Source organism: Helianthus annuus, chromosome 13 (assembly GCF_002127325.2).
Source record: "Helianthus annuus cultivar XRQ/B chromosome 13, HanXRQr2.0-SUNRISE, whole genome shotgun sequence".
In the NCBI taxonomy this organism is placed as follows: Eukaryota; Viridiplantae; Streptophyta; class Magnoliopsida; order Asterales; family Asteraceae; genus Helianthus; species Helianthus annuus.
In genome coordinates this window covers 132,242,280-132,267,657 of record NC_035445.2, presented here as the reverse complement: position 1 = coordinate 132,267,657, position 25,378 = coordinate 132,242,280, and the positions used below count along the sequence as shown (strand labels likewise).

Here is a 25,378-nt window from a genome sequence, read left to right as displayed (position 1 = left end):
TCTTTAATTTTTCTTTCCTTCTGATTTGGGAGGAAATGGTGGGAAAGACATCTTTTTTTTTCCTTTCTCGTCCTTTCCTTTCTCACTTTTACTTTCTTTTCTTATCCATCATTAAGTTAACTCGGGAACAGAGCGTAAGTCACATAATGGGCGACAACTAGAGTTCTAATCTCAACCCTATTGGGCCGCAATTAACAATGGGGTCACCTGCAAGCATGATTTTGTCACCACAATCAATACACCACACATGCATGACAGACACAAGCATGATTTAGTCACAATAAACGATACCACACATGCATGACAGGAGGTTCAATACTATATTTATGTTATTTGCACAAAAGCTATCCCTAGATAACATCATAATCAATTCGCTCAACAAGTTAAACAACACAAGAGACACTAACCGAGATTAAAAAGAGTATGATGATGGCGATCACGACGAGAGGGGGGGGGTCTTGTCTTCCGTCGCACGACAAATAGAGGGGGGTGGGTAGGGTTTGTTTCAACTAACATTGATATATATAAAAATGCATGGAACAAGATCCTAGTCATAATCGGAATCAAGTAGACCGAGCCCACTTAAACCACATTTTGTTTTGATAGGCAATAGGGCTTTTAAGTTATTGGGCCATGTTTAATAAATCAAACCACAAACATGGTAGTGGGCCAAGTTGGTTTTAGGATCGGAATTATAGCAGAATGAAGTGTATGTTTATGTAAAACAAGTTTATGGACGGAGAACAATGAGGATTATAATTACAAGATTACGTGATACTAACCTTAAAAGTCCGGGTCGTCACATCCTTGCTTCAAACATATTCACAAAACTCTTTCTTCCTCTCTTTCGCCACCAAACCCCACTGCCCCTTCATCCACCGCCACCAAACCCCACCGCCCAAACACTCTCTGCTGCCGTCGCGGCTTTTCGGGTCGCCGGAGGGACGACTCGGCCGTCCTTCACCACCGTCGCGTCTCTCTCTCTGTCCCTACCATCTCTCTCTATCTCCCGATCTCTCTCTCTCCGATCTCCTTCTCTCTCCTGAACTCTCTTTCTGGATCTCTCTAGTCTGCGTGTGTGTGAGAGGCTACAAGAAAAGGGGAGGTTTGGTGGGTGTGGCTGGCCGGAAAACCGGCGCCTACTGGCCGGAAAATGGCTCCGGTCGCCGGAGTATAGAGAGAAGGCAGAGAGTGTTTGGTGTGCTAGGGTTTAAAATGAAGGGATGAGGGGAAAGTATTTACATAAACAAAATTTGTGCAGACATATCAATTTATAAAAACAAACAGTCTTATATTTTCAGCTCGCAGAGCTTCAGGCCATATCTTTAGTTGCAGACATGAGAACAGATGAAATCAGCTTGCAGACAATTTATGTCTGCAAAAACAAACAACACCTAAAGTGTGTGTGCGACCAAGGGTGAGCAAGAACACCCAAACCCTAAATTCAGCAAAACTGATCAATTGAAGGGTAAATGTGATCCAGAATTCATGTTCGAATCAAGAATATTGAACATCCCCACTTGTCTAACGCTAAGTAAGTTGCAATTTCTGTTTTTATGATGTTTGATCTTTAGTAAAAATTTAGGATTTAAACCATGATCAAATGGATAGATGTTGTGACCTATGGAGGGTGTAATTTAAGTGTAGGATCAGTCCTAACTGAAAATAAATGATAAAGTTATATGAATTTTTGGTGTTGAAGTCATTATGTTTGGATAATGGAAGTGGGTTTTGATGTTTATATGAGAAACCCCCATGTTTTGTGTAAGTAGAGAGTCTAATAGCATGAGTTTTTAAATTTCATGTTATTATGGATTATAATTAGTAAATTGGATTTATTGAGTTGGATTTCTTGGTTAGCCATGGCTTGAATGAACTAAAATGGTTAGCTAAAACTTCATGCAAACAAAGTGTTTGATGAAACGTCTAAAAGAACTACTATTTTGGATATTAAACGAAAATTGTTAATTAGAACCCATGATTGAAAGCTTGGGCAAGTTACATGCCATAGGGATGGATAAAAACGTTCTAACTATAATGGGTTACACTTAATAAGTGACTCGGGTGAAGCTTCGAGAAGTCAAGCCAGAGCGAACGCACGTTTAAAGGAGAAGCTTTAAAGGTACGCGATTTACGCTTCGTAGAATCTAGTTAATGTTTTGTATTGATATGTGTTGAACAACGTAGTTATAATTATGAAATTCGGTTCATTCTTAAATGATGGATTTCATACGAATGAACCGAGTGGATAAATATGAATAACAAACCTTGGAGTCTTATTGGCAATCAAGACTAATTCAAGATAAAAGGATCACTCTATTCTCTCCACCTCTCCAACCGTTGTTTTTTTAGTTGTTTAAAAAGGAGTCTCCATCTTAAGTCTTCAATACGGTTCTTTGATTATGTCTTCTATGTCTATCTTTTACATCCGATTGTGTTCAATTCTGGTTGATCTTGTAATAAACCATTTGGTTCTTGAATCCGTATTTTAAATACAATCATATCTTTCGATTCTTAATAAATATTACAACACTTCAATATATTCTTGGAGATATCTATAGTTATTGAATACTAGTCATTGAACGAGATGCACGCCCTTAAATAGCAAATGTATGATAGAGTGAAGAAAATGGCGACACGCGAAATAAGTTCGAGTATTGCTTGAAAGTTTCATTAAATAGGTGTGACACTCCAAAAACGTTTAGGGAGCGCAATGTGATTCTGTGTATGCTTGGTGAACACATGAAAATAAAGCTATTATATGGAATAAGGTTTTGAACCGCATGACCTCGTTTATCATTATTTGGAAGTTAGACTTATTGTATACACATAAAGTGAAAACGCGAGTTGAAGCATATCTCATACCAAATGAATAAAAACAATTCTTCACATGACACTTTTTAAACACTCTTGTTCACATGACATGTCTTAAGCACCCCCTTTTATGTTTTAGGAAAAATCAGGTAGACCAAATTTTTGGACACTTGTCACATGATGCAACTTCACTTCCCCGTTTAGCCTATGATCCCATTTTTCTAGGTTTCATCGCATATTTAACTGTTGATGGTTGCTATACTTATTGCTTTAACAAGGGCGGGACGTTTTCTGAATAATGTTTCTTAAATTACCAGATCTCATTTATTTGGGATCGTTTTCTATATTTTCAGGGTGATCCGTTTCGGTTCATGATAGTTTTTTCTATATTTTGATAAGATCCAAAGATGCCCAATGTTAATCATTTGTCGCAAAATTGAATTCACCGATCTACACCAAATACAACAATAAACAAATCTCCAGTTACCGTATTTGATCACTGATCGATTGATTGCTTACTTTATTGTTTATAATGGAACTGTTTGCTGTGTTTATGATATTGTAAGTATTAAAAAAATTTCGAAAAAAAAAAGTGTTTTTCATTCTTATTATTGCCCATGATAATTTGACACTTTTTGCAGGAAATGGAGCTTCATTCACACCTGGACACAATTTAAGAAATCGAATACGAATTCCCAATAACATCTCCAATGACCCTTAGAATTTGTGCTAATCCCTATTTTTGGAGTTATTATATAATAATAATAATAATAATAATAATAATAATAATAATAACAATAATAATAATAATAATAATAATAATAATAATAACTGTTACGTGTTGTGATCATAGATTGTTATCCATGGCCGGCCCTGAGAATTCGTATACCCTGTTCGAGCTCGAAAAAATGTGCCCTTAGGCCTTAACAAAATTGGACATTATGCTCACTAAAGGTCTAAACCTAATGCCAAATGAGTTAATAACTAATGTAAACCATAAAAATAGTTTTGTAAGAGGGCCTATGTTTGTGTTTGTATGAGTGTACCCCATCAAAAAAAATATTTTACATATACATGTCGGCTTTTTTTTTCATAAAAAAAACGTGCCCTCAAAATATCGGGCCCTGGCCGGTGGTACTCCCTGCCCACCCCTAGGGCCGGCCATGCCGATATGAGGCAGACGAACTGGTCACATGTGATCTCCACAACGCGAGGGTCATCACACTAGTTACAATTAAGTAAAGAAGTTTATAACGTTTTGTTTTTTCAAAAAGGTTAGAAAAATATTGTATCTCAAATAAATATGAAAGATCGAAATTCCAAAGACTTTTTCTAGGTTTGCACTTAAAATAAACTAAAGAGTTAATTGCTAAATTCGTCTCAATGTATAAACATGGGATTTGTATAAACATGTGTATTGAAGTAAAACGTAGTTTAAATCAATGTTATGTTTTGTGGAAATGCATGCTATACTGAATACAAACATTTATGCGGTATTGTTAAAATGCATACATTCAAGCCTTGTGACTGTGGTGATAAACCCCTAAATGAATTTAAAGGTCTATCTGTCTAAATGTTTTGATCGAATTCGGTCATTCCTTCCATCCAAACATACCCAGGATGTCAGGAACGGGAGTTGTCAATTCCTATGGTACCATTACCTACTAACGAGCGGCGTGATCAAAGTTAATGAATGTATATTGTCCCACTTAAACAAACCAAATGTCATACCCAAAATATAAACATGTGATGAAAAACAAATGTACTAAGTATGATGAACATACATAGCATAAAAAGGTAATGTAAAACAATGTACTATGTATGCGCTAAATGAACATACGTAGCATAAAATGTCATGTAAAACGATGTACTAGGTATGCACACAATGGATATACATAGCAAAAACATAATGAAATCATGTACTAATAGTGTACTAATGAACATAGCAAGTATATGATATGAAAACATGGAAAGCATGAAAGTAACAAGTAGGCACATGTGTCTCACCCCAAAATGTTTGAAAAACAGTAAAAGAGGGGACTATGTACTCACTTGAGGGTGCTTAGAAGTCTTGAACAACAACCAAGCAAAGCTAGAGGGATCACGGAATCAAACGGCACCCTATATAGATAACTACATAAATAACCAGACCTAAATCGGGGGATTGGATAGTATGAGGTTTCGTAAACCAAATGAGTATTGGAACTCATATGATATGGTTAATCAAAGCCCACATACTAAAATGAAACCTAACCTAAGTGCTTACGACCCGTTTAGGTAGCTTACGCTACTTTAACGCGTCGTTCGCGTAAAACGCGTTCGAAACGCCTAACTAGTCCTATGACAAGTAATGTATGCCTTAACATGTCTAATATTATTGTCTAATCAGTTTAGATTTCAAAACTTAGGTTACATATGCTTAAAATGAATTTATGCGTAAAAAGGGCATTTTGGTAATTTTCCTAAGGCATAAGAATTACTTATCATACAACTACTTAAACGACGTGACCATAAGGTATAACCTTAAAAGGTTATTTTATATACAACTATGGTCACCTAAAGTGTTTGGTCGGATCCTAATGATCGACCAAATGGGTCGGGTTCGAAAGTATAAGCGATTGATTAGATCGCTTACCTTTACGACCCTAAACAAGCACAAATCTAAAAGCGACGAGCTAAACATGCTAGAACATGTTTAGTAAGGTTAGAAAATAGGTTTGGTATCAAAACAAACGGTTTTGATACCCTAGAGTAGTTTGGTTACAAAATACGCGAGGAAACGCATTTTGGCCGAAACTACGACTCGTCACTGAGCCTAGATAACGTGGAAATCAGTAGGTATAGTCACTAGGGACTATAACCATCATGATTACGCTCACTTTATGAAGTTCAAACAAACTTCGCGTTGACCATAAACTGGTCAATGCAGAAAGTCAAACGCAGTTTGACTTTAACGCTAAAACGAATGAAAAACGCGAAAGAATACTTACAGAAGGTCCCCGCAAGATTTAACCCGATTCGCTTTCAGGTAGGAAGTATATACTTCCACTTAGAAAGATTTGAATCAGATTAAATGTGGGAAATGAATGAATTTGGGTTGGGTATTTATAGATTTCCTTGAACCGTTAAGATCGTTCGTCGAAAAACGTGATTTAATCTCAACCGTACACATGTGCCCATGGTTTTGTAATACCATGGGCACCCCTAGAATGGCCCATAGTATTTTATAAACCATTAAATACCAGCCCATGGTATTTTAAAACCATGGGTTCAAACCATCATATCTCAAAAATGGACCAGGTTCAATGTATCTGCCAGAAATTTCAAAAATGGTCCCTACACTTGTAAAACTTGATTTTTTTTGCACTTTTAAGCCCCGTTAACCCCATTTCAAGGCTCTAAAATAAAGTTAAAGTATAGGGAACTTAAAATATGCTCAAAAACATCTCGGATGTCGGTTTGTTTGGTCGTACGGTTGCGTTGTTCGGTTAATTACGACGGAAATCGTAATGAACGCAAAAACGATCCAAATTACGCGACGAATGGAATTTTATTATGCCAATCACTAAAATAAAATATTTTAATGATTACATAAATTTTGGATGTCCGGATATATTCAGGATGAAAGATATGCGTGAAAATGCAAACTTATGCACTTTTGACGCTTTTAGTCTCTATTGATCAAATAAGTTTATTTTAGCATACCGAACCCCTCAAAGCGTATTTCTAAGCTATGTAAAGGATATTTAGGGTATGTTTAACTTATGATCAAGTTCCAGAATGTTCGTTACAGTACGAATCGACATTCTTTCGCAGTTTGTCGAATTTAGTCCTTGTAAGCGAATAAACTTGATTTCGGCATACCAAACCTTCCAAAACTTATTTCTAAGTTATGTAATGGTTATTTAAGGTATGTTAAGCCTATGTCACTATTCCGGAGTGTTTGTTGCATTAAACTAGTTATATTTACGCATCAGTGCGCGTATAACCCTCTAGAAAGCGATCTAAAGCCCGAAATCGAACAAGAGTTGATATGTGCAAATGATACACATGTTTATACAAATCCCAAGTATGAAATACAATATTTCATTGGTTTGGTGTTTGTTTGATGGCTGAAGTGACACAGGTGTCACACAAGGTTTTATGAAGAATCAAGTGGATCAATGCACCTACCTCTAGATTAGTGGGAGTAACTTTACTATACTTGTCCTTTATGTAGATGATATTCTATTGGCAAGTAATAGTTTAGACATGTTGCATGAGTCGAAGCGGTTACTCTCGCATAACTTCGACATGAAGGATCTCGGAGATGCTTCTTACGTCATTGGCATCGAAATTCACCGAGATAGACACAAAGGGATCTTAGGATTGTCTCAAAAGACTTACATAGATCGTGTCCTTACACGTTATAACATGCAACAGTGCAAACCCTCCGTCGCTCCAGTAGTTAAGGGAGATGTTTTCGGTTCATTCCAGTGTCCGACAACAGAGGTTGAAAAGGAGCAAATGAGCCAGATACCTTACGCGTCAGTAGTCGGGAGCCTGATGTATGCTCAAGTCTGTACTCGCCCAGATATCGCTTATATTGCTGGAATGCTAGGCCGTTATCAGACTAATCCTGGCCTAGATCACTGGAAAGCAGCTAAGAAGGTCCTCAGATATGTGCAAGGGACGAAAGACTATAAACTGACTTATAGAAGAAGTGATCATTTAAAAGTGGTAGGTTATTCTGATTCTGACTTTGCCAAATGCAAAGATGACAAGAAATCCACTTCGGGCTACATCTTTATGTTAGCAGGCGGACCTATCTCATGGAAGAGTCATAAACAATAGTTAACTACAACTTCCACGATGATGGCAGAATACATTGCTGTTTACAACGCAACCTGTCATGGAATGTTGCTTAGAAATCTGATCACTGGACTCAAAATCGTTAATTCCATTTCTAGACCATTGAAGCTTTACTGTGATAACTCAGCTGCCGTTAGTTTCTCGAACAGTAACAGTTCGACTGGAGCTGGTTTATATCTCGATACAAAATACTTGTTCGTACGTGAACGAGTTGAGGAAAATAATCTTTGTATTGAGTATATTAGTACTAAAGATATGCTAGCGGATCCGATGACTAAAGGTCTCCCACCAAAAGTTTTCGAAGAACATGTAACGAATATGGGACTTACTAAAGACCTTATTTAATGGCATATTGTACTAGCTTATGTTTTAATTAATAAAATTTCCTCAGTTTGATTTTGTATGTCTCTAACATATGTTCTGCCGGTGTAATGACATATAGACAAATATAAATACAAATCAGACGCTAAAGGGCTTATACATATTTTGATTGTAACTATTAGGTTTTAAATTGAGGCTATAGTATGATTAATGGGGGTCCTGAGTCGAATGATGATTCAACGGCTGTATTTCTCTGTTATAGTTCTTGGTTTAAAGCTAAAATGAGTGTTAACTCCTGGCCAGACTTACCTAATACTCATGATAAATGATTACTCGGCTAAGTGGGAGAATGTGAGATTAAATATATTATTAATGTAATATTTAATCTTGTAGCCTTTATAATCATTTATATTATATTAGATCAAAATATATTAATAACCTATTAATAATTAGTTGGTAATTGTTGATGGACCATATTACCCTTACTAACTAATTAGGTTTCCTCTTGGGTGTATAAATAAGGGGATTATTAGAGAGTTTAAGGGTTACACAGATTATACAATCACAAACCCTCATAACATCAATTTTCGTCTCTCTCCCCATAACCGAAATCTACCCTACTTTCGGTTTCATCACCATCATAACTTTACACCCTAAGGAGGAACCAGATCATCCTGACAATCATGTCGAACTCGATGGCTGCATCTCTGACTGGATTCTCTGCTGGCCTGTCTGCTGTAACAGGTATGTTATTCATGTTTTCCATTACATTTAAACAGAACTGATCCAACATTTTGATGTTTATATGAGAAACCCCATGTTTTGTGTAAATAGAGATTCTAATAGCATGAGTTTTTAAATTTCATGTTTTTATGGATTATAATTAGTAAATTGGATTTATTGAGTTGGATTTCTTGGTTAGCCATGGCTTGAATGAACTAAAATGGTTAGCTAAAACTTCATGCATACAAGGTGTTTGATGAAACGCCTAAAAGAACTACTATTTTGGATATAAAACGAAAATTGTTAATTAGAACCCATGATTGAAAGCTTGGGCAAGTTACATGCCATAGGGATGGATAAAAACGTTCTAACTATAATGGGTTACACTTAATAAGTAACTTGGGTGAAGCTTCGGGAAGTCAAGCCAGAGCGAACGCACGTTTAAAGGAGAAGCTTTAAAGGTACGCGGTTTACGCTTTGTAGAATCTAGTTAATGTTTTGTATTGATATGTGTTGAACAACGTAGTTATAATTATGAAATTCGGTTCATTCTTAAATGATGGATTTCATACGAATGAACCGAGTGGATAAATATGAATAACAAAGCTTGGAGTCTTATTGGCAATCAACACTAATTCAAGATAAAAAGATCACTCTATTCTCTCCACCTCTCCAACCGTTGTTTTTTTAGTTGTTTAAAAAGGAGTCTCCATCTTAAGTCTTCAATACTGTTCTTTGATTATGTCTTCTATGTCTATCTTTTACATCCGATTGTGTTCAATTCTGGTTGATCTTGTAATAAACCATTTTCTTCTTGAATCCTTTGTTTAAATACAATCATATCTTTCAATTCTTAACAAATATTACAACACTACAATATATTCTTGGAGATATCTATAGTTGTTGCATACTAGTCATTGAATGAAATGCATGCCCTTAAATAGCAAATGTATGATAGAGTGAAGAAAATGGCTACACGCGAAATAAGTTCAAGCATTGCTTGAAATTTTCATTGAATACGTGTGACACTCCAAAAACGTTTAGGGAACGCAATGTGATTCTGTGTATGCTTGGTGAACACATGAAAATAAAGCTAATATATGGAACAAGGTTTCGAACCGCATGACCTCATTTATCATTATTTGGAAGTTAGACTTGTATGTTATATACAGACAAAGTGAAAACGTGAGTTGAAGCATATCTCCTACCAAATAAATAATAGAGTTAAATGCTTGGTTGGTCCCTGTGGTTTGCAAAAATTTCATACTTGGTCCTAGTGGTTTACTAATTACACGCGTGGTCCCAAAAGTTGTCAAAAATGAACTCGGTTGGTCCCCTGACCTAACCTCTGTTAAGTTTCTCAGTTAAGTACTTTTGAAATGACTATTTTACCCTTCATCTTCTTCCTCCTTTTTATTAAATGATCCTACCACTATCACAACCACCTACGCACCATTGCGATCTCCCTCGGCCGCCATCAACAGTCACAACCACCATCTCCGACGCCGGCCACCACCAACAACCACAACCAACAATAAATACATCAAACTTTTATTCATATTCCTTGATCAAAAAAAGAGAGAAATACCACACAGTCCCCATTCATCATCTAAACCCCCAATTAGATTTGCAGCAGATTATCCACAAAAATAAGAGAAATATCATACAGACCAGAAAAGAGAGAAATACCATACAGACCAGATTACTGATGTGTTTAATCGGATGGATCGATCAAGATCTAAAAGATGTTATTACCTAGAATAAAACAACTACTTTTACCCTAATTTTGACTCCGACGGATCTGCGGCTTCGAATCGATCTGCCAGGTTGTATGAACATCACTAACCATCAACAATTTGAATGCTCGTGTTTCCGATGGAATGCAGTCGTTTCAGCTTGCAATCAGTTTCTGGTTCTTTGTGTCCGTCGTGCTTGGTGGGTGTTCGAGGGTGGAGGTGAGAAGCGGTGGTGGGTGTTTGGTTGTAGTGGTGGTGGTGCTTGTTTAAGAACAACGAGAGAGAGAGAGAGAGAGAGAGAGAGAGAGAGAGAGAGAGGTGCTTAGTTTGGTGGTTCGAGATTGTCTGGTTATGGTGTGTAACAGTGGGGTTAAGTGGGTGGTGGTAGGGTTTTTTTAGAGTATTTTTTTATTTCTTTTAATTGTTAAGGGTAATATAGTCATTTCACACATAGTTAACTGAGAAATTTAACAAAGGTTAGGTCAGGGGACCAACCGAGTTCATTTTTGACAACTTTTGGGACCACGCGTGTAATTAGTAGACAACTAGAACCAAATATGAAATTTTTACAAACCACAGGGACCAACCAAGCATTTAACTTCAAATAAAAATAATTCTTCACATGACATGTTTTAAACACTCTTGTTCACATGACATGTCTTAAGCACCCCCTTTTATGTTTTAGGCAATGTTCTCAGACCCGGACCGGACCGGCCGGTCCGACCGGTCGGGCCGGGGATCGCTGCTTGCTCCGGGCCGGTTCACACTTACGGACCGTTTGTGCAATAGACCGGCGGTTTGGCCGGTGGCCGGCGTTTCGGCCGGAAATTCGTTGAAGGTCGGACCGGATCAAGTTGTATTCACACATCCATCGCCACTATTTTCTTCAAACCCTAGAGCTTGTGAACTGAACTTGATATTCATTGGCTTTTTCCTCTTGGTTTCTTCAAGATCTATGGTTGTGTTTGTGCTCAGAAAGAAAGAAAATGGAGGTTTTGGGTGTGAATTTGGAGAAGACGAAAGTAAATAAAAAAGAAAGAAGCTAAAGCCTAAAAGGTTGTACAATGGGGCTCTTAAAAGCCTGTATTCTTGGGAAGATGAAAAACATTTATAAATATATAATTCCCATAGGCAAGAGACATTTTTTAATTATGTATATGATATATAATATATAATATATAATATTATATATATACAGACATCCGGTTCTAAAATCCGGTCCGACCGGTCTGACTGGTCCGACCAGTGAACCCGTAAGAACACCGGTTCAATGTCCGGTCCGGTTCTGAAAACATTGGTTTTAGGACAAATCAGGTAGACCAAATTTTGGACATTTGTCACATGACGTGACTTCGCTTCCCCGTTTAGCCTATGATCCCATTTTTCCAGGTTTCGACGCATATTTGGCTGTTGATGGTTGCTATACTTATTGTTGTAACAAGGGTGGGACGTTTTCTAAATAATGTTTCTTAAATTACCAGATCTCATTTATTTGGGATCGTTTTTTTTTATATTTTCAGGGTGATCCGTTTCGGTTCATGATAGCTTCTATATTTTGATAAGGGGGAGAGGGGCACTCCTCTCTTAGAGGAGTCCCCTCTCTTACTCACGGCCAATCAGCACGCACCACGTCAACTCCCCTCTTAAGTCCCCATTTTTCACTCAAACGTTGGCATCACTCCACTCACATAATTATTTTTTATAAAAAAAGAAGAAAAAAATATGATTGGTGGAAAAAGAGTGGACCCACATTAACAACCAATCACCCCATCTCTCTCTCTCCTCTCTATCATGCGGTAACCTCTCACCAATCCCCCTCCCCGCTTACGTTCCCCGAGCCGATGGCGGCGGTGTTCCCGCTCGGGGACTGAGGTCCCCGCTCCTCTCCCCGAGAAGTGCCCCGCTCACCCTAAGATCCAAAGATGCCTAATCTTAACCATTTGTCGCAATATTGAATTCACTGATCCACACCAAATACAACAATAAATAAATCTCCAGTTACTTTATTTGATCATTCACACCTGGACACAATTTAAGAAATCGAATACGAACTTCCAATAACATCTCCAATGAGCCTTAGGTCATCTGTAGTCATAAGGCCCCTTTGGGGGCGTTATGTGACATGTGGCATGCGATGTCACCACAGGGCTTTATGGGGCGTTATGCAAGTTAAGGCCGTAGTCATAAAACCCCTTTGTCGTCATTACTCATTATTTTAATTTTCGTTTTTTTAATTAATTTCTAAGTTTTTTAAAATTAAAATTCATTTCATTAAATAAAAAAAAGAGTACAATAAAAAAACATTAAATTAAACTAGAATAAAAAAACATTAAACTAGAATAAAAAAATTACACAGTAAAAGGTTATATTTTTTTTCGATCCGCTCCTTTTGTGCCAACGCCATTTTCAAAGCTTTTCCCGTTAAGTGGTCGTGCGGTTTCGAGTAGAACTCAAAGTCGTGAGCCCATTGTCTATCCCGCATAATCTCCGTAACTTCGCGGTTCTCCTCCATACGTTTAGTACCGAGTTTGTGTATGTCTTGAAGTCGCTTGTTTATCTCCGAAAATGCGTTACTCATATCCGTTCCCAGAGACATCGACGACGACTCGGGCTTTTTCGCCTGCCTACTTCTTCCGGGCGGTCTTGATAGCTCCTCCACCGGCTCGTCATCCGGAATATCCTCGTTCACCTCGGTGTTTCGAGCGTCGGAGGTTGGCGTTTCGGGTTCACCCGACTCGTTTGTTTTGGACCTCTTTGACGGCCATTTATTTCCCGACCGACCACTCGGAGTAGAGATGTTGGCCCATTTGGGGCTATGGCGAAGGATTTGCCAACACCTTAGATACAGGAAATGGCCATTAGCATCCGTATACTCGACCAATGCCGCTTGCGTAATGTCTTCGTCCTTGCTTCCACTTTTCCATCCGGCAAAAGTGCGTTGGTACACAGTTTGAAAGTTCGTGCATTTTTTGTTTATATCGGTCCACTTGCCCGATATAGAGTCCGGTGGGCGGTATTCGTCTCTTTTACCCATGAGATTGAAAAAAAAGATCTCGTATTCGGGCCCAAAAACAGTTTTACTTTGATTGTTTGCTTAAAAAAAAGATATAATGTTAGTCTAAAATTTAAAAAAATAAAAACAGAAACTAAATTAAAAAAACTGAAAATAAATAAAAATAGAAAATTAATTAAAAAAATGAAAATAAATAAAAACATAAAATAAATAAAAAAAACTGCAAAAAACAGAAAAAAAAACAAAACAAAAAAATGGAAAAACAGAAAAAAATAAAAAAAATTTAAAAAATATACCTATAACCGGGTCCTCCGACACATCGATCCAAGCGCGGGTTAACGCATACTCCTCATCGGACTCCCACGATATCACATTTTTTTCGCTCGGGTGGTGGTTTCGCTTTCTTTTTATGTGGCCGTTTTCCTTTTCCTTTTTGCGTCTCCGCTACTTCAAGTTGTGTTTCCGGAACAACATCGGGTTCGTGTAGTGGGGAGCCGAAAGCTTGAGCCGACCCGAACGCTTGAGACGGCCCCATTCCATCGGTGTTTTGATTCGGGTTCCACCCATAGAGATACGGGTCACATGATAGCGGTTGGTTCAAAAGATTCATGAACCCGGGATTTTGTTGATTGTAATTGAGAAAACCGGAGCCGAAAGGGTTGGGTCGAGTGGGAACCGGCGACACGGGGAGAGTAGGATTACCACTTTGGTTTGGGTCCGCACTTGACCGGGGAGGAATGAAGCCACAGTTGAATGGATGCATTGTATAAAATATTTAAGGATTTCTAAAAAAACTGGTAGAGAGAAAGAGTGTTTGAGTATGTGTGTGGATTTAAAAATATAGGAAATGGGGTATTATTTAAAGGAAAGTTTGAAAATAATTGAATTTTTTTTATATAAATGACCGTTTTACAACGGTCAAAAACAAACAAAACCACTCAATAACGCCGCTATCCACATCGTGCCATTCAAAAATTTTTGGCCATACCGCCCTTCGTGGCGGTGTTTTGAGGCGCTTTCTGGCGCTACGTGAGGGCATACCGCCCCACTACACACTGTGTTAGAATTTGTGCTATAAATCAAACATGCTAAACTGTATATCACAACTCACAATCCCTATTTTTGGAGTTATTATATAATTGGCATAATAATAATAATAATAATACTAAATGTTAGGTGTTGTGATCATAGATTATTGATTGTTATCCACGCGCGTCTAATGACCGATCGAGGCAGACGAATGCGTCACATGTGATCTCCACAATGCGAGGGTCATCACACTAGTTACAATTAAGTAAAGAAGTTTATAATATTTTAATTTTTCAAAAACGTTAGAAAAATATTGTATCTCAAATAAATATGTATCGAAATTCCAAGGACTTTTTACTAGGTTTGCACTTAAAATAAAATAAAAGGGCCAATATATATTCCGTATTACAAAATTTCCTCAACTACGATATGTATCAATACTAATGGATACTAGGAATAAACATTAAACAAAATATCATATCATATGATAAGAGTGATGACTGATGAAAATTCGTAAAAACTAGTTCTTTTGTTCATAGTTTTTTTATATCAGAATCTGTTACTAGAAAACTCACGTTGTATTTAGACTTAGTCCTTTGAATCGCTTGATTCATCACTCTCTTCTACCTTTTGATCATTATTAACTTCACTTTTTTCACCAACTGCTTCCACCTTACATTTGTTCATGTCATCCTCCACACTTTTAAGTCTTGCTTCTTCCTTTGCACTTTCCAGAGATTTGATCACCTTGTTCAAGCAAACCTCAACACACTCTTCATTTGACTTCGGCATCAAACTCTCGGCCACATCAGCTGGAGTCATATTCGTCTCCCCCAAAAGTCGACCAATGGTTGGGAACAACTCATGCGTTTCAACATCCAAATAGTTCTTCGCAAGAACCTTAAATGTTTCAAAACAACAATATGACATCTCAATATGTTTATCCATCCGTCCTCTCCTAATGAGAGCAGGATCAAGCTTTTCTATGTGGTTTGTCGTGAACACGATCAATCTCTCGCTGCCACAAGCCGACCATAGCCCATCAATGAAGTTGAGCAGCCCGGACAAAGTCACCTCGCTCTCCTTATCCTTTTTCTTCGCCATTTTCTCCATTTTCTTAGTTGGATCCTTCTCATCCTCTTTATCATCTTCATGTTTCTCCTTTCTCTTACCGGTGAGATCAAGTGAACAATCGATATCCTCGATCACAATCATGGACTTGCTTGATGTCTCGATGAGCAGCTTCCTCAAATCCGTGTTATCTTTCACCGACGCCAGTTCAAGATCATAGATATCGTATTCCAGAAGGTTAGCCATGGCCGCAATCATGCTAGACTTCCCGGTTCCTGGTGGACCGTAAAGAAGATATCCTCGTTTCCACGACTTGCCCACCTTCAAAGAATTAAGAACACCAAACGAAACGATATTGGTGAATAATATTTTTGGTATTAAATAACTGAAATCAAATATTTTCATATGAAAAGGATAAAGCTAATGAATTTGAACTTTTATATAATAAAAAAAACTTCAAAAAAACATTACGATATGCTTATTTTTATCGCCTCCTTTAGGTGCTTAAATTGAATGTTGGTCTCTATTTCTAAATTCGCTTTAGTGTTTATATAACTAAAATAAGAAACTAACGAAACGAACACATGTTATGACTATATTTTTTGGGTTTTTTTTTTTTCACTTGCTATAGCGAGTGCACCAAAATCGATCAAAATTCCCCACTAATTGCAACGCGCGAGCACAATTACACTAGTTTAGAGACAAATGTTAAATAAATTAATAACTATAATAGATAATACCTTTTTGTAGTAGTCTTTGGACTTGCTGAACGTCAACAAATCATTCAAAATCTCCTCCTTCTTCTTTGGATCCATCGCAAGCGTATCAAAGGTAGACGGGTGCTCGAATATGATATGGCTCCAAGTCTTCTGATGGTAACTACGATAGTCATCACTCTTGTTGTTCGTATAAAGCTTTCGTTGTCTGGTCCTTAAAGCAATATCGTTACCTTCATCGAGCACATGTTTAATGTAAACGTTTGTGACGAAATCTCGGTGTTTTCTATGGCAAGTGAGCCTATAGAACCGCTTCTCGCTATCATCACGATACGAAAAGAAGGGCTGCTGTAGTGGGATGGTTTTGCTTGAAGTTGTAGGTCCCTTTTTCGCGGAGGATAACGAACCTAAACCTTGTTATACGAACCTACTAGCGAGTGCGGAATCCAAGCTAGCAAGCAAACCGAGTTAGTAGCAAGTAGAGAAACAAACACACACGATTCACCGATTAACACAACTTGTATTAATGCAATGAGGGTTCGGTTACAAGCTCAATGTTTACAGAAGTGTTCTATAAACTCTCTAAGTGTGTGTGTGAGTTCTGGGCAGAATGCTCTCTAAGCTTTCTATCTCTCGGGTGTGTAAAATGGCAGAACTGCAGAACTCAACACATGCATGGGTATATATACCCAGCTCAGCAGGTCTGCTCGAAGGATTCGACAGATGGTCCGAAGGATCATCTGTCGACCACATGTTACTCGAAAGATCAGCATGGACCTCGAAGGATCATCCTTCGAGATCTAATGGTCGAACCATATCTTTCGATCATCTCGAAGGATCAGTTGTATCCTTCGAGGCTATCCTTCGATCCAGACAAACATCTTTCTAACTGTTGACTAAGTCAAACCGGAGGATGGTTGACTTTGTCAACTTACAGGACTGACATGGACATCGTTTACATACAGACCGTATACAGACAAAGTACAGACACAAGTGCACCAACAAACTCCCCCTTGGCTGTAGCTTTGTCTTTGATCTCTAAGCTTTGTCTTGTTCTTCTAAAAGTGTAGACTCGTCTTGAACTTCGACGGTCTTTGGTCTTCAGGTCTTCAAGACTCTGATGTCCTATCATGTCTTCAATGTCGGAGGATCTTCAAAGTCTTCACGTCTTGAAAGTAGAAAGTGTATCAACAAACTACCCGTATCATGTAGGAAGTGTGTTGACAAACTCCCCCTTAACATAAGCTCCCCCTTGAGTTATGCTCGTGGAAAGACTTTATCTTTATGAAGTGAGATCCCTGTGGTGTTGATGATGGCCAACGGCAACTCGATCATCTTCATCTTTTGAGTGCCTTCTCGTCGTGTCTTCATTCCAAAGCTTGTCATCGACCATGTTCTCCTAGCCTTTAGAATCTGCACATGCAAGAAATCTAAACGCGTAATGAGAACAACTGCTTGGAATATAGTATAAACAAATGACACACGAATGACCATGTCACAAACAAACACCGTCCGACAGTTTGAAAGTTTAATAAATTTGCCAATTTTAGCCTTTTAACTTTCAAACATGCAATTTTTTTTTTTTTTTTTTTTTGACCGTTTATGAAGATTTAGTCAGTCCGGTTTTCAGTCAGGTTTCAGGTAACGAAGACTTGAGCTCCAACATCGTACAATCGAAAATAAAGCAGAAATAAAATCTTTTTGGCTTTTATAAAGTTTATATTAAAACAAACCTAAAATCTTTTTGGTATTTTTGAAATTAAAAGACAACAATTTAAGATCCTTTGAGTGTTATCAAACGACATCACCGCTAATGTCGTGCTGATATGCACCAAACGACGAAACTGTTTAAAAGAAATAATAAAAGTTAAGCAGTAAATAAATATATACAGACATTCTTTTTGCGAGTTTCGAGGGTAAGAGAATCATATCAGTGTACGGTCATGCCAAAACACTCTTGTTGTTCAATTAGTTAACATTAAGATAAGCATCCTATAACAATTATCGGTATTGTTGTCCACTTAAGCTCAACTTATCAGATGTAATCATGGTTAGAGGATACGTTAATGTATGATTTATACTTACCGACCGGTGTTCATCCACATCACGACACATTCCCGTATCAAGGTATGCACGAGAGTTCATCTTACCGGTGAGTATACCGATTATCATCTGTTTGACCGTATAAATTGTGAGATACTCACTTATTTTGAATTGAAAATAAGCCCTATGTGATATAATCACTTATTGATGAGGAACTTGATTTTCGTATGCATGAGGGCACAGGTGCAAGTCCGTGAACAGGTCAGTACTTTCGTACAGCAGAGAGACGAACTTGGCACCCGGATAAATGTGATATTTTTATCACTTATTTGAATTGGACATGTGATTGTTTATCACTTATTGAGGTCGAATGCAGTATGCAATATGTACACGTATGTATAGTATCATGGAAGATCTAGACTTGCGTCCCCGTTATTTTTCGGTAAAAGATACAACCATGATACCCAGATGATAAGCAGCATAAAGACCGAATATCTCAGAACCTCGGCAATCTATCAAACGAAATTTCGGTACTAAGACCATATGCCAATGAATGGTTCCCACCTGATCTTCAGTCGATTAAGATTTATATCACCCTGCACACTTTAAAATGATTGTGAGCCTACCGATACATCTTATATAGAGCTGCTTATCGTTTTTCATTTAAGGTTTAAAGAGGTTTGGATAGACCACTGATGTACTATCATTTTCTCTTTTGCTCGCCAGGAAACTCATTTTTGTTTTTCTATTGTTTTTGTGTTTTTGAAATTTTTCGATGTTTTTGGATTTTCAAATTTTTGGATTTACTCCCCCTAAAATCAATAAACTAAGACAAATTTAAAACACAAAGGTATTTACAAAGATGATTTTCCGATGTTGGTTTACTCTTGCTTGACCTTAATGCCGTTTACCAATAATAAAAAGTCAAATCTTGATTTGTCAAAAGCTTTGGTAAATAAGTCGGCACGTTGGTCATCGGTGTGGACCTTAACAACATCGATTAGCCTTTTCTCAAAGCAATCACGTATGAAGTGATATTTGATTTCGATGTGTTTGGTCTTTGAATGCTGCACAGGATTTCTAGTGATATCTAAAGCAGCAGAATTATCAACGTAAATAGGAGTAGTTAGGAATTCAAAACCGTAGTCCCGCATTTGTTGTTGGATCCAAAGAACTTGGGAGCAACAACTTGAGGCAGCAATGTATTCAGCTTCGCATGTTGATGTAGCTACACACGTCTGCTTCTTGCACTGCCATGTAACTAGGCGATTTCCTAAAAACTAACATCCAGCCGTTGTGGATTTGCCGTCGATTTTGCATCCGCCAAAATCAGAATCACTGAAAGCTACCAATTCAAAGTTATTATCCCTAGGGTACCACAGACCGGTGTCAGGGTACGCCTTCAAATAACGAAAAATCCTTTTAACAGCAGCAAGATGTGAGGCCTTCGGGTTAACTTGATATCTGGCAAGCAGGCACGTCGGGTACATTATGTCTGGCCTTGATGCTGTGAGGTACATGAGAGATCCGATCATAGCGCGATAGTTTGAGGGACTAACAGCTTCTCCCTTCAGATCTGGAGTAATTCCGTGATTAGTTGGCAATGGGGTACCAATGGGCGTTGCATCAGACATCTGGAACCGGCTCAAGATGTCACCAACATATTTAGTCTGATGGATGCATATCCCAGACTCCGTTTGTTGTACTTGTAGGCCCAAGAAGAAGGTCATTTCCCCCATAGCACTCATCTCGAATTTATCCTGCATAATGCGCTCGAATTCCCTACACAAGACATCATTAGTAGAACCAAAAATAATGTCATCAACGTATACCTGTACCAGAAGAAGATCTCCATCTTGTTCCTTGATGAAAAGAGTACAGTCGATAAGACCTCTACGAAAACCGTTCTCCAGCAGATAGTGTGATAAGGTTGCATACCAAGCTCGTGGTGCTTGATGAAGACCATAGAGAGCTTTGTTGAGCAACCAAACCCGATCGGGATGGATAGGATCTTCAAAACCTGGAGGCTGTTCGACGTACACCTCTTCTTCAACCACACCATGTAAAAATGCACTTTTCACGTCCATCTGATAAACCTTGAATCCTTTGAAAGACGCATAGGCTAGAAAGATTCGAAGGACCAGTCGTTTTGTTGCCCGGATTCTCTAATAGCTGCATACAAGCCTGCATTATTGTTGTTTCGCAACATGTTTCTTGTTTGTACGCCACTTTGCACATTTCCAATGATGTTTTGTTGAGGATGGGTATTATGAATCCTTGTTTCTGGATTATCTGGAACTGGAACATTTATACCCAGATTGTTGAGATTAAGATCAACAACCAATTCAAGACCCGGAATTGACGAAGAGGATGATGCAGTAGTCTCAGCTGTTCTATGTGTATCTACTGGAGGAGTACCCTCAGAAGTACCATGAATTGCTGTTGTAGGAGCTTCTTGATCTGCATCTAGAAATTCATCATCCTCTGAAGATTCGTTCAATTCGTTTGCATCATGAAAATCCTCATTATAGAGAGTATTATTGTTCACCGAAGAAGATGGTTCTTGATTAACAAGGATTGGACGAACCACCGGTGAAACTGTTGCATTGTCACTCTCGAAAAACATCCTAGCCGCAGCATTTTCTTCAACGGCTTCAACATTGATCGAATTGAAGAAGTCATCGTACTCAAACATCCAAGGTTGACCCGGATTTTTGACTGGCAAGGTGTGCCTTTGTACTCTGACCTCAGACCACTCCTCGATCCTTTTAGTCTCTAGATTCCAGACTCGTAAGTTAGGGGTGGCATACCCAAGAAAGTATCCATCAATTGCTCTTGCCCCAAACTTTCCATTAGGATCGATGATTGTGCATGGAGCTCCAAACGGTTCTAGATAAGACAAATCTGGTTTCCGTTTTTGAAGAAGCTCAAAGCAGGTCCTGTTGTGCCTTTTGACTGTAAGGACTCTGTTCAATGTGTAACATGCAGAGGCCACAGCTTCAGTCCAGAATGGAATGGGTAGCTGCGACTCTACCAACATTGTCCTAGCAGTCTCGATCAATGTGCGGTTCTTACGTTCAGCGACACCATTCTGTTGAGGAGTATAAGCTGCACTAAACTCATGAAGAATACCCTTTGAAGTGCAGAACTCCGTCATGGAATGATTTTTAAATTCAGTACCATTGTCGCTACGTATCCGCCTAACCTTCAACTTATACAAATTCTCAATCTGAATGATCAAGTTTTTGATAATACCAAAGGTTTCACTCTTGTGTGCCATGAACGCAACCCAAGAAAATCTTGAATAATCATCAGTAACCACGAGGCAGTATTGATCACCCCGAATACTCTTGTGCTTGACAGGACCGAACAAATCCATGTGCAAACGTTCAAGAGGAACTGCCACTGTGTTGATCTTCTTTGTAGGGTGCTTCTTCTTTGTTTGCTTTCCTTTCTGGCACGAAACACAGATGTCTTGAAGATGGAAATTTTTGAGGGGAACACCATTCACCAATTCATTTGAAACCAAATGATTCATTTTGCGTAAGTGAATGTGACCCATTCGTCTGTGCCAAGAGATAGTGTCTTTTTCTGTGGCTTTAGAAACGAAACAAGTTGCTTGTGCAGACGTAGTAATAGCCTGGCTCATGTCAAGGACGTACAAATCATTTATCCTTGGAGCCGACAAGAGAATCCATTCTTTTGGAATTTTGAAGCCGGGTTTCAGCACATAACATCCATTAGCATCAAAGTGTACTGAAAATTTCTTGTCACAAATTTGAGAAACACTAAGAAGATTGTGATCAAGTTGTTGCACAAAATTGATCTTGTCAAAGCTGACAATCCCGTTAGATATCATTCCTTCACCCGTTATATATCCACCTTTATCTCCAGCAAACGCAACATAACCTCCTCTAATAGATTTAACGTCGTAGAGAAGCTTCATGTCGCCCGTCATGTGCCTGGATGCCCCACTATCAACAATCCAATGACTACTGATAGTTCCTCCTGAAGCACCCTGCACATGAACTCAAATGAATTAGTTGGAGATGGGGACCCAAGCCATTGTGGTCTTGGGTCTTCCATTTTCATCAATGACAATAACTTCTTGTCTTTGATGGTTGGTGAATTGTGATGGTCCCCCTGATTTAGTAACCGTTTTTGGTTTCCAAGTCTGTTTGGTTTCACCAGTGTTTTTCTTTAAAATTTCAACTTCTTGATGATTTGAAGTTTTAGAATTTTCTGGTTTTACAACAACAGATTGTTTTTGAACCACATCGGTTTTAATCGCTTTTTCAATCTTTTTGACCTGTTGGCGTTTCTGTTTCTTTTCCCTTTCTTTTACAAGGCGGGGATCTTGTTTTGTGGAAACAGTTGGCTTACGGTCAGTTTTGCCACGGGGATCATCAACCTTTCCTTTCTGCTTATGAAGATATGGGCAGTTTCTAATAATGTGCCCAATGGTTCCACACTCAAAACATGATCTTCGTTCTACAAACCCCGAAGAATCATGTGATCGTCTAGCCGATGATGTTGAACTTTGTGAACCCGAGGTACTAGGCTTTGAACTGCTTGGTTCATTTCTTTTCTCGACAATAGCTTTCTTGACAAAATCTAAGTTAGATTGATTTTCAAACTTTTCAATTTTGTCTGTTCCCGTCGATTTCACAAAGTTAACATTCTTCTTCTTCTTTTGGTTCGGCTTCTTGTTAGCTTGAGCCGGTGCTTTACCTTTGGGTTTGGTGTGATTTTGCTGTGTTGGCACTGTTGGTAATTTCTTGTTGCCAAATTGTTTTCGAATTTCAGCCTTTGGAATAGGAGGACACTGTGTAACTGTAACTTTAGGTCCTGCCTTTCCCAAGAACTTACTCGTCGAATTCTCAAAGACTTTGCAGATTAAGGATTGATTAACGTTCTTAATGGGAAAATCTTTGTCTGAGTAAATTTTATCATCACCAACTAGAGTGTACAGCAAATTCACACTCTCCGGCTCTCCTGCAGATGAGGACTCAGTTGCAACAGTCTTAGCGGATTGAACAGGGGGATCACATAGAATGTGATTCTCAAGAGGTATGTCCTCATTTTTGACTACCGCATCAGACTTTGCTGGGACAGTATCGTCAGATTCATCATCAGACGAATCAGCATCCTCAATTACAACTGGAGGATCTTGATTCTGTTCAGCACTCACAAATGTATCTGCTGACACATCTGAATCTGAGGATACTTCCTTTTGGTATCCGAGTCCTGCAGCAAACTCCTTAACATCTAGAGGCACAGAAGGTTCAAAGAAAACCCTGTCCTCTTCATCAGGCATGGCATCATAATTATGTCTCACTGGTGGTGGACACTTCTTGTAGCCTATGCATGTGACATCTCTCTTTTCCTTCTGAACGTCAATGATGTGATCTAACACATAGCTAGAACTCAAATAACTGTCTAGCTTTAGTTGGATCGCATCACTTTCGGTTTTCACACAAGCCATCTCTTTTTGCATACTCTCAAGGCGAGATATATACAAATTAATATCAGTTTGTTTTCTTGAAACCATTTTAGTCAGTTCAGTTTTATCCTTCTTTAACGTTTCAATTACTGACTTAAATTCTTTTTCATGGTTTTCATAAAACATGTTGGCTTCTGTGCATTTAGAGAGATCCACAGTCAATTTCTGATTGTGGATGAATGTCACATTATATTTCTCTTGCAAAGCGTCATGCTTACTTTGCAAGTCACTCAAATTCTCATTCACAGTAGTATGTTTGTCTTGCAAGTCAAACAAACTAGCTTGTAAAGCATCATGTTTGCCTTGCAACTCAGACATACTTTTCTCCATTTCAGCACATCTAGCATGCAACCTAGCACATTCATCACAATTAACTGCAGTGGGTTCATCGACACATACCTGACTTGATGAACCGTCGACATTAGCCATAAAGGCTGAATGGAGAGAAGACGAAGAGTAAGCAGCTTGATCCACCAGAATAGATCTTCTTTGAGTTTCTGCTACAGCTTCCCCCAAGAGTTCATCAATGTCAATATCATCCGAAACATTAGATGTCTCACCCACATGATCATCACCAGAGTTGGATGATTCTTCATCAACACTCCTGCTGTATCCAGAGGAGTCTTCATCTTCAGACGATTCATCACCACTGGCAGAAGATTCTCCACCACTGGTGTGAACTAGCTCCTTCACAATCTGAGCAAAACATGTTGTTCCATCAGGAGCATCACCACCCAACTGGATTGACCAGTCACAACCTTCATCCACCTGAACTGCAAGTGCTCGGTTGGTTTGGTTGTTGACAGGCACCAATGTACGATCACTGTTTCTGTTCTGCTGGTTGCCTTGGTTCCTGAAAGGGTTTTGATTCCCGTGCTGGGCTGGCTTTGTACATTCCCGTTTAAAGTGGCCCCGTTCACCACAGTTGAAGCACTTTACAGCTTGCTTATCGAACCCATACTTGGTGTCTCGCTTACTTTCCAAGCTGGTTCTGCCAGTACTTTCCATCCAATCCTTTGCTCTTCTCACAGCACTCGCAAAGGCCCACTTGATATCCATCAAGTCCATCTCTTCCTTATCAATCTGCCTGTAATCTTCTTGTGTCAGATTAATGTTTCCAATCTGACCTTCTATCAACCCACAGTACGCGCTCACTACAGTGTTAAGCAGCTCCATGTGTTCCTTAGCTACTTCTACACTGATTTTAGAGAAGCTTGACGTGTCGAGCTGTACTGTATTTGACTTTGATTGTTGACCTGCAGCAGATGATGTTCCTCCATAACATGCATATTGTGGTTGTTGAGCAGGAGGAGGAGGAGGTGGTTGTACTGGATTTCCATACAGATCTGTGGTTGGAGGCGGTTTTACAGGAACTTGCACTGGATTGCCATACATATCCGTGCTTGTGACAAACGCCGTCTGAAGAGGAGCATGTGAACCGCCTTTTGCAGATGAAGTAGTGGAGGTGCCATAATACATCTCTGGATTCTGTGGCACTGCAACTCTCTTTGCCTTCAACGTTTCTTCCTGATCCTTGTTCTCCAGAAGCTGCACGAAA

General features: G+C 38.7%; 1 protein-coding gene across 1 annotated transcript; it reads right to left on the bottom strand.

The window, feature by feature from the left end:
• Window positions 1-15,036: 15,036 nt before the first annotated feature.
• LOC110902994 (AAA-ATPase At3g28510) lies at window positions 15,037-16,642 on the bottom strand. The gene is made up of 2 exons (XM_022149248.1): window positions 16,299-16,642; window positions 15,037-15,879 (listed from the first exon to the last, which is right to left on the bottom strand). Exons 1-2 carry the CDS (start codon window positions 16,371-16,373, stop codon window positions 15,076-15,078), a joined length of 879 nt encoding a protein of 292 aa, XP_022004940.1. The 5' UTR covers window positions 16,374-16,642; the 3' UTR covers window positions 15,037-15,075.
• Between the last annotated feature and the right edge of the window lie 8,736 nt (window positions 16,643-25,378).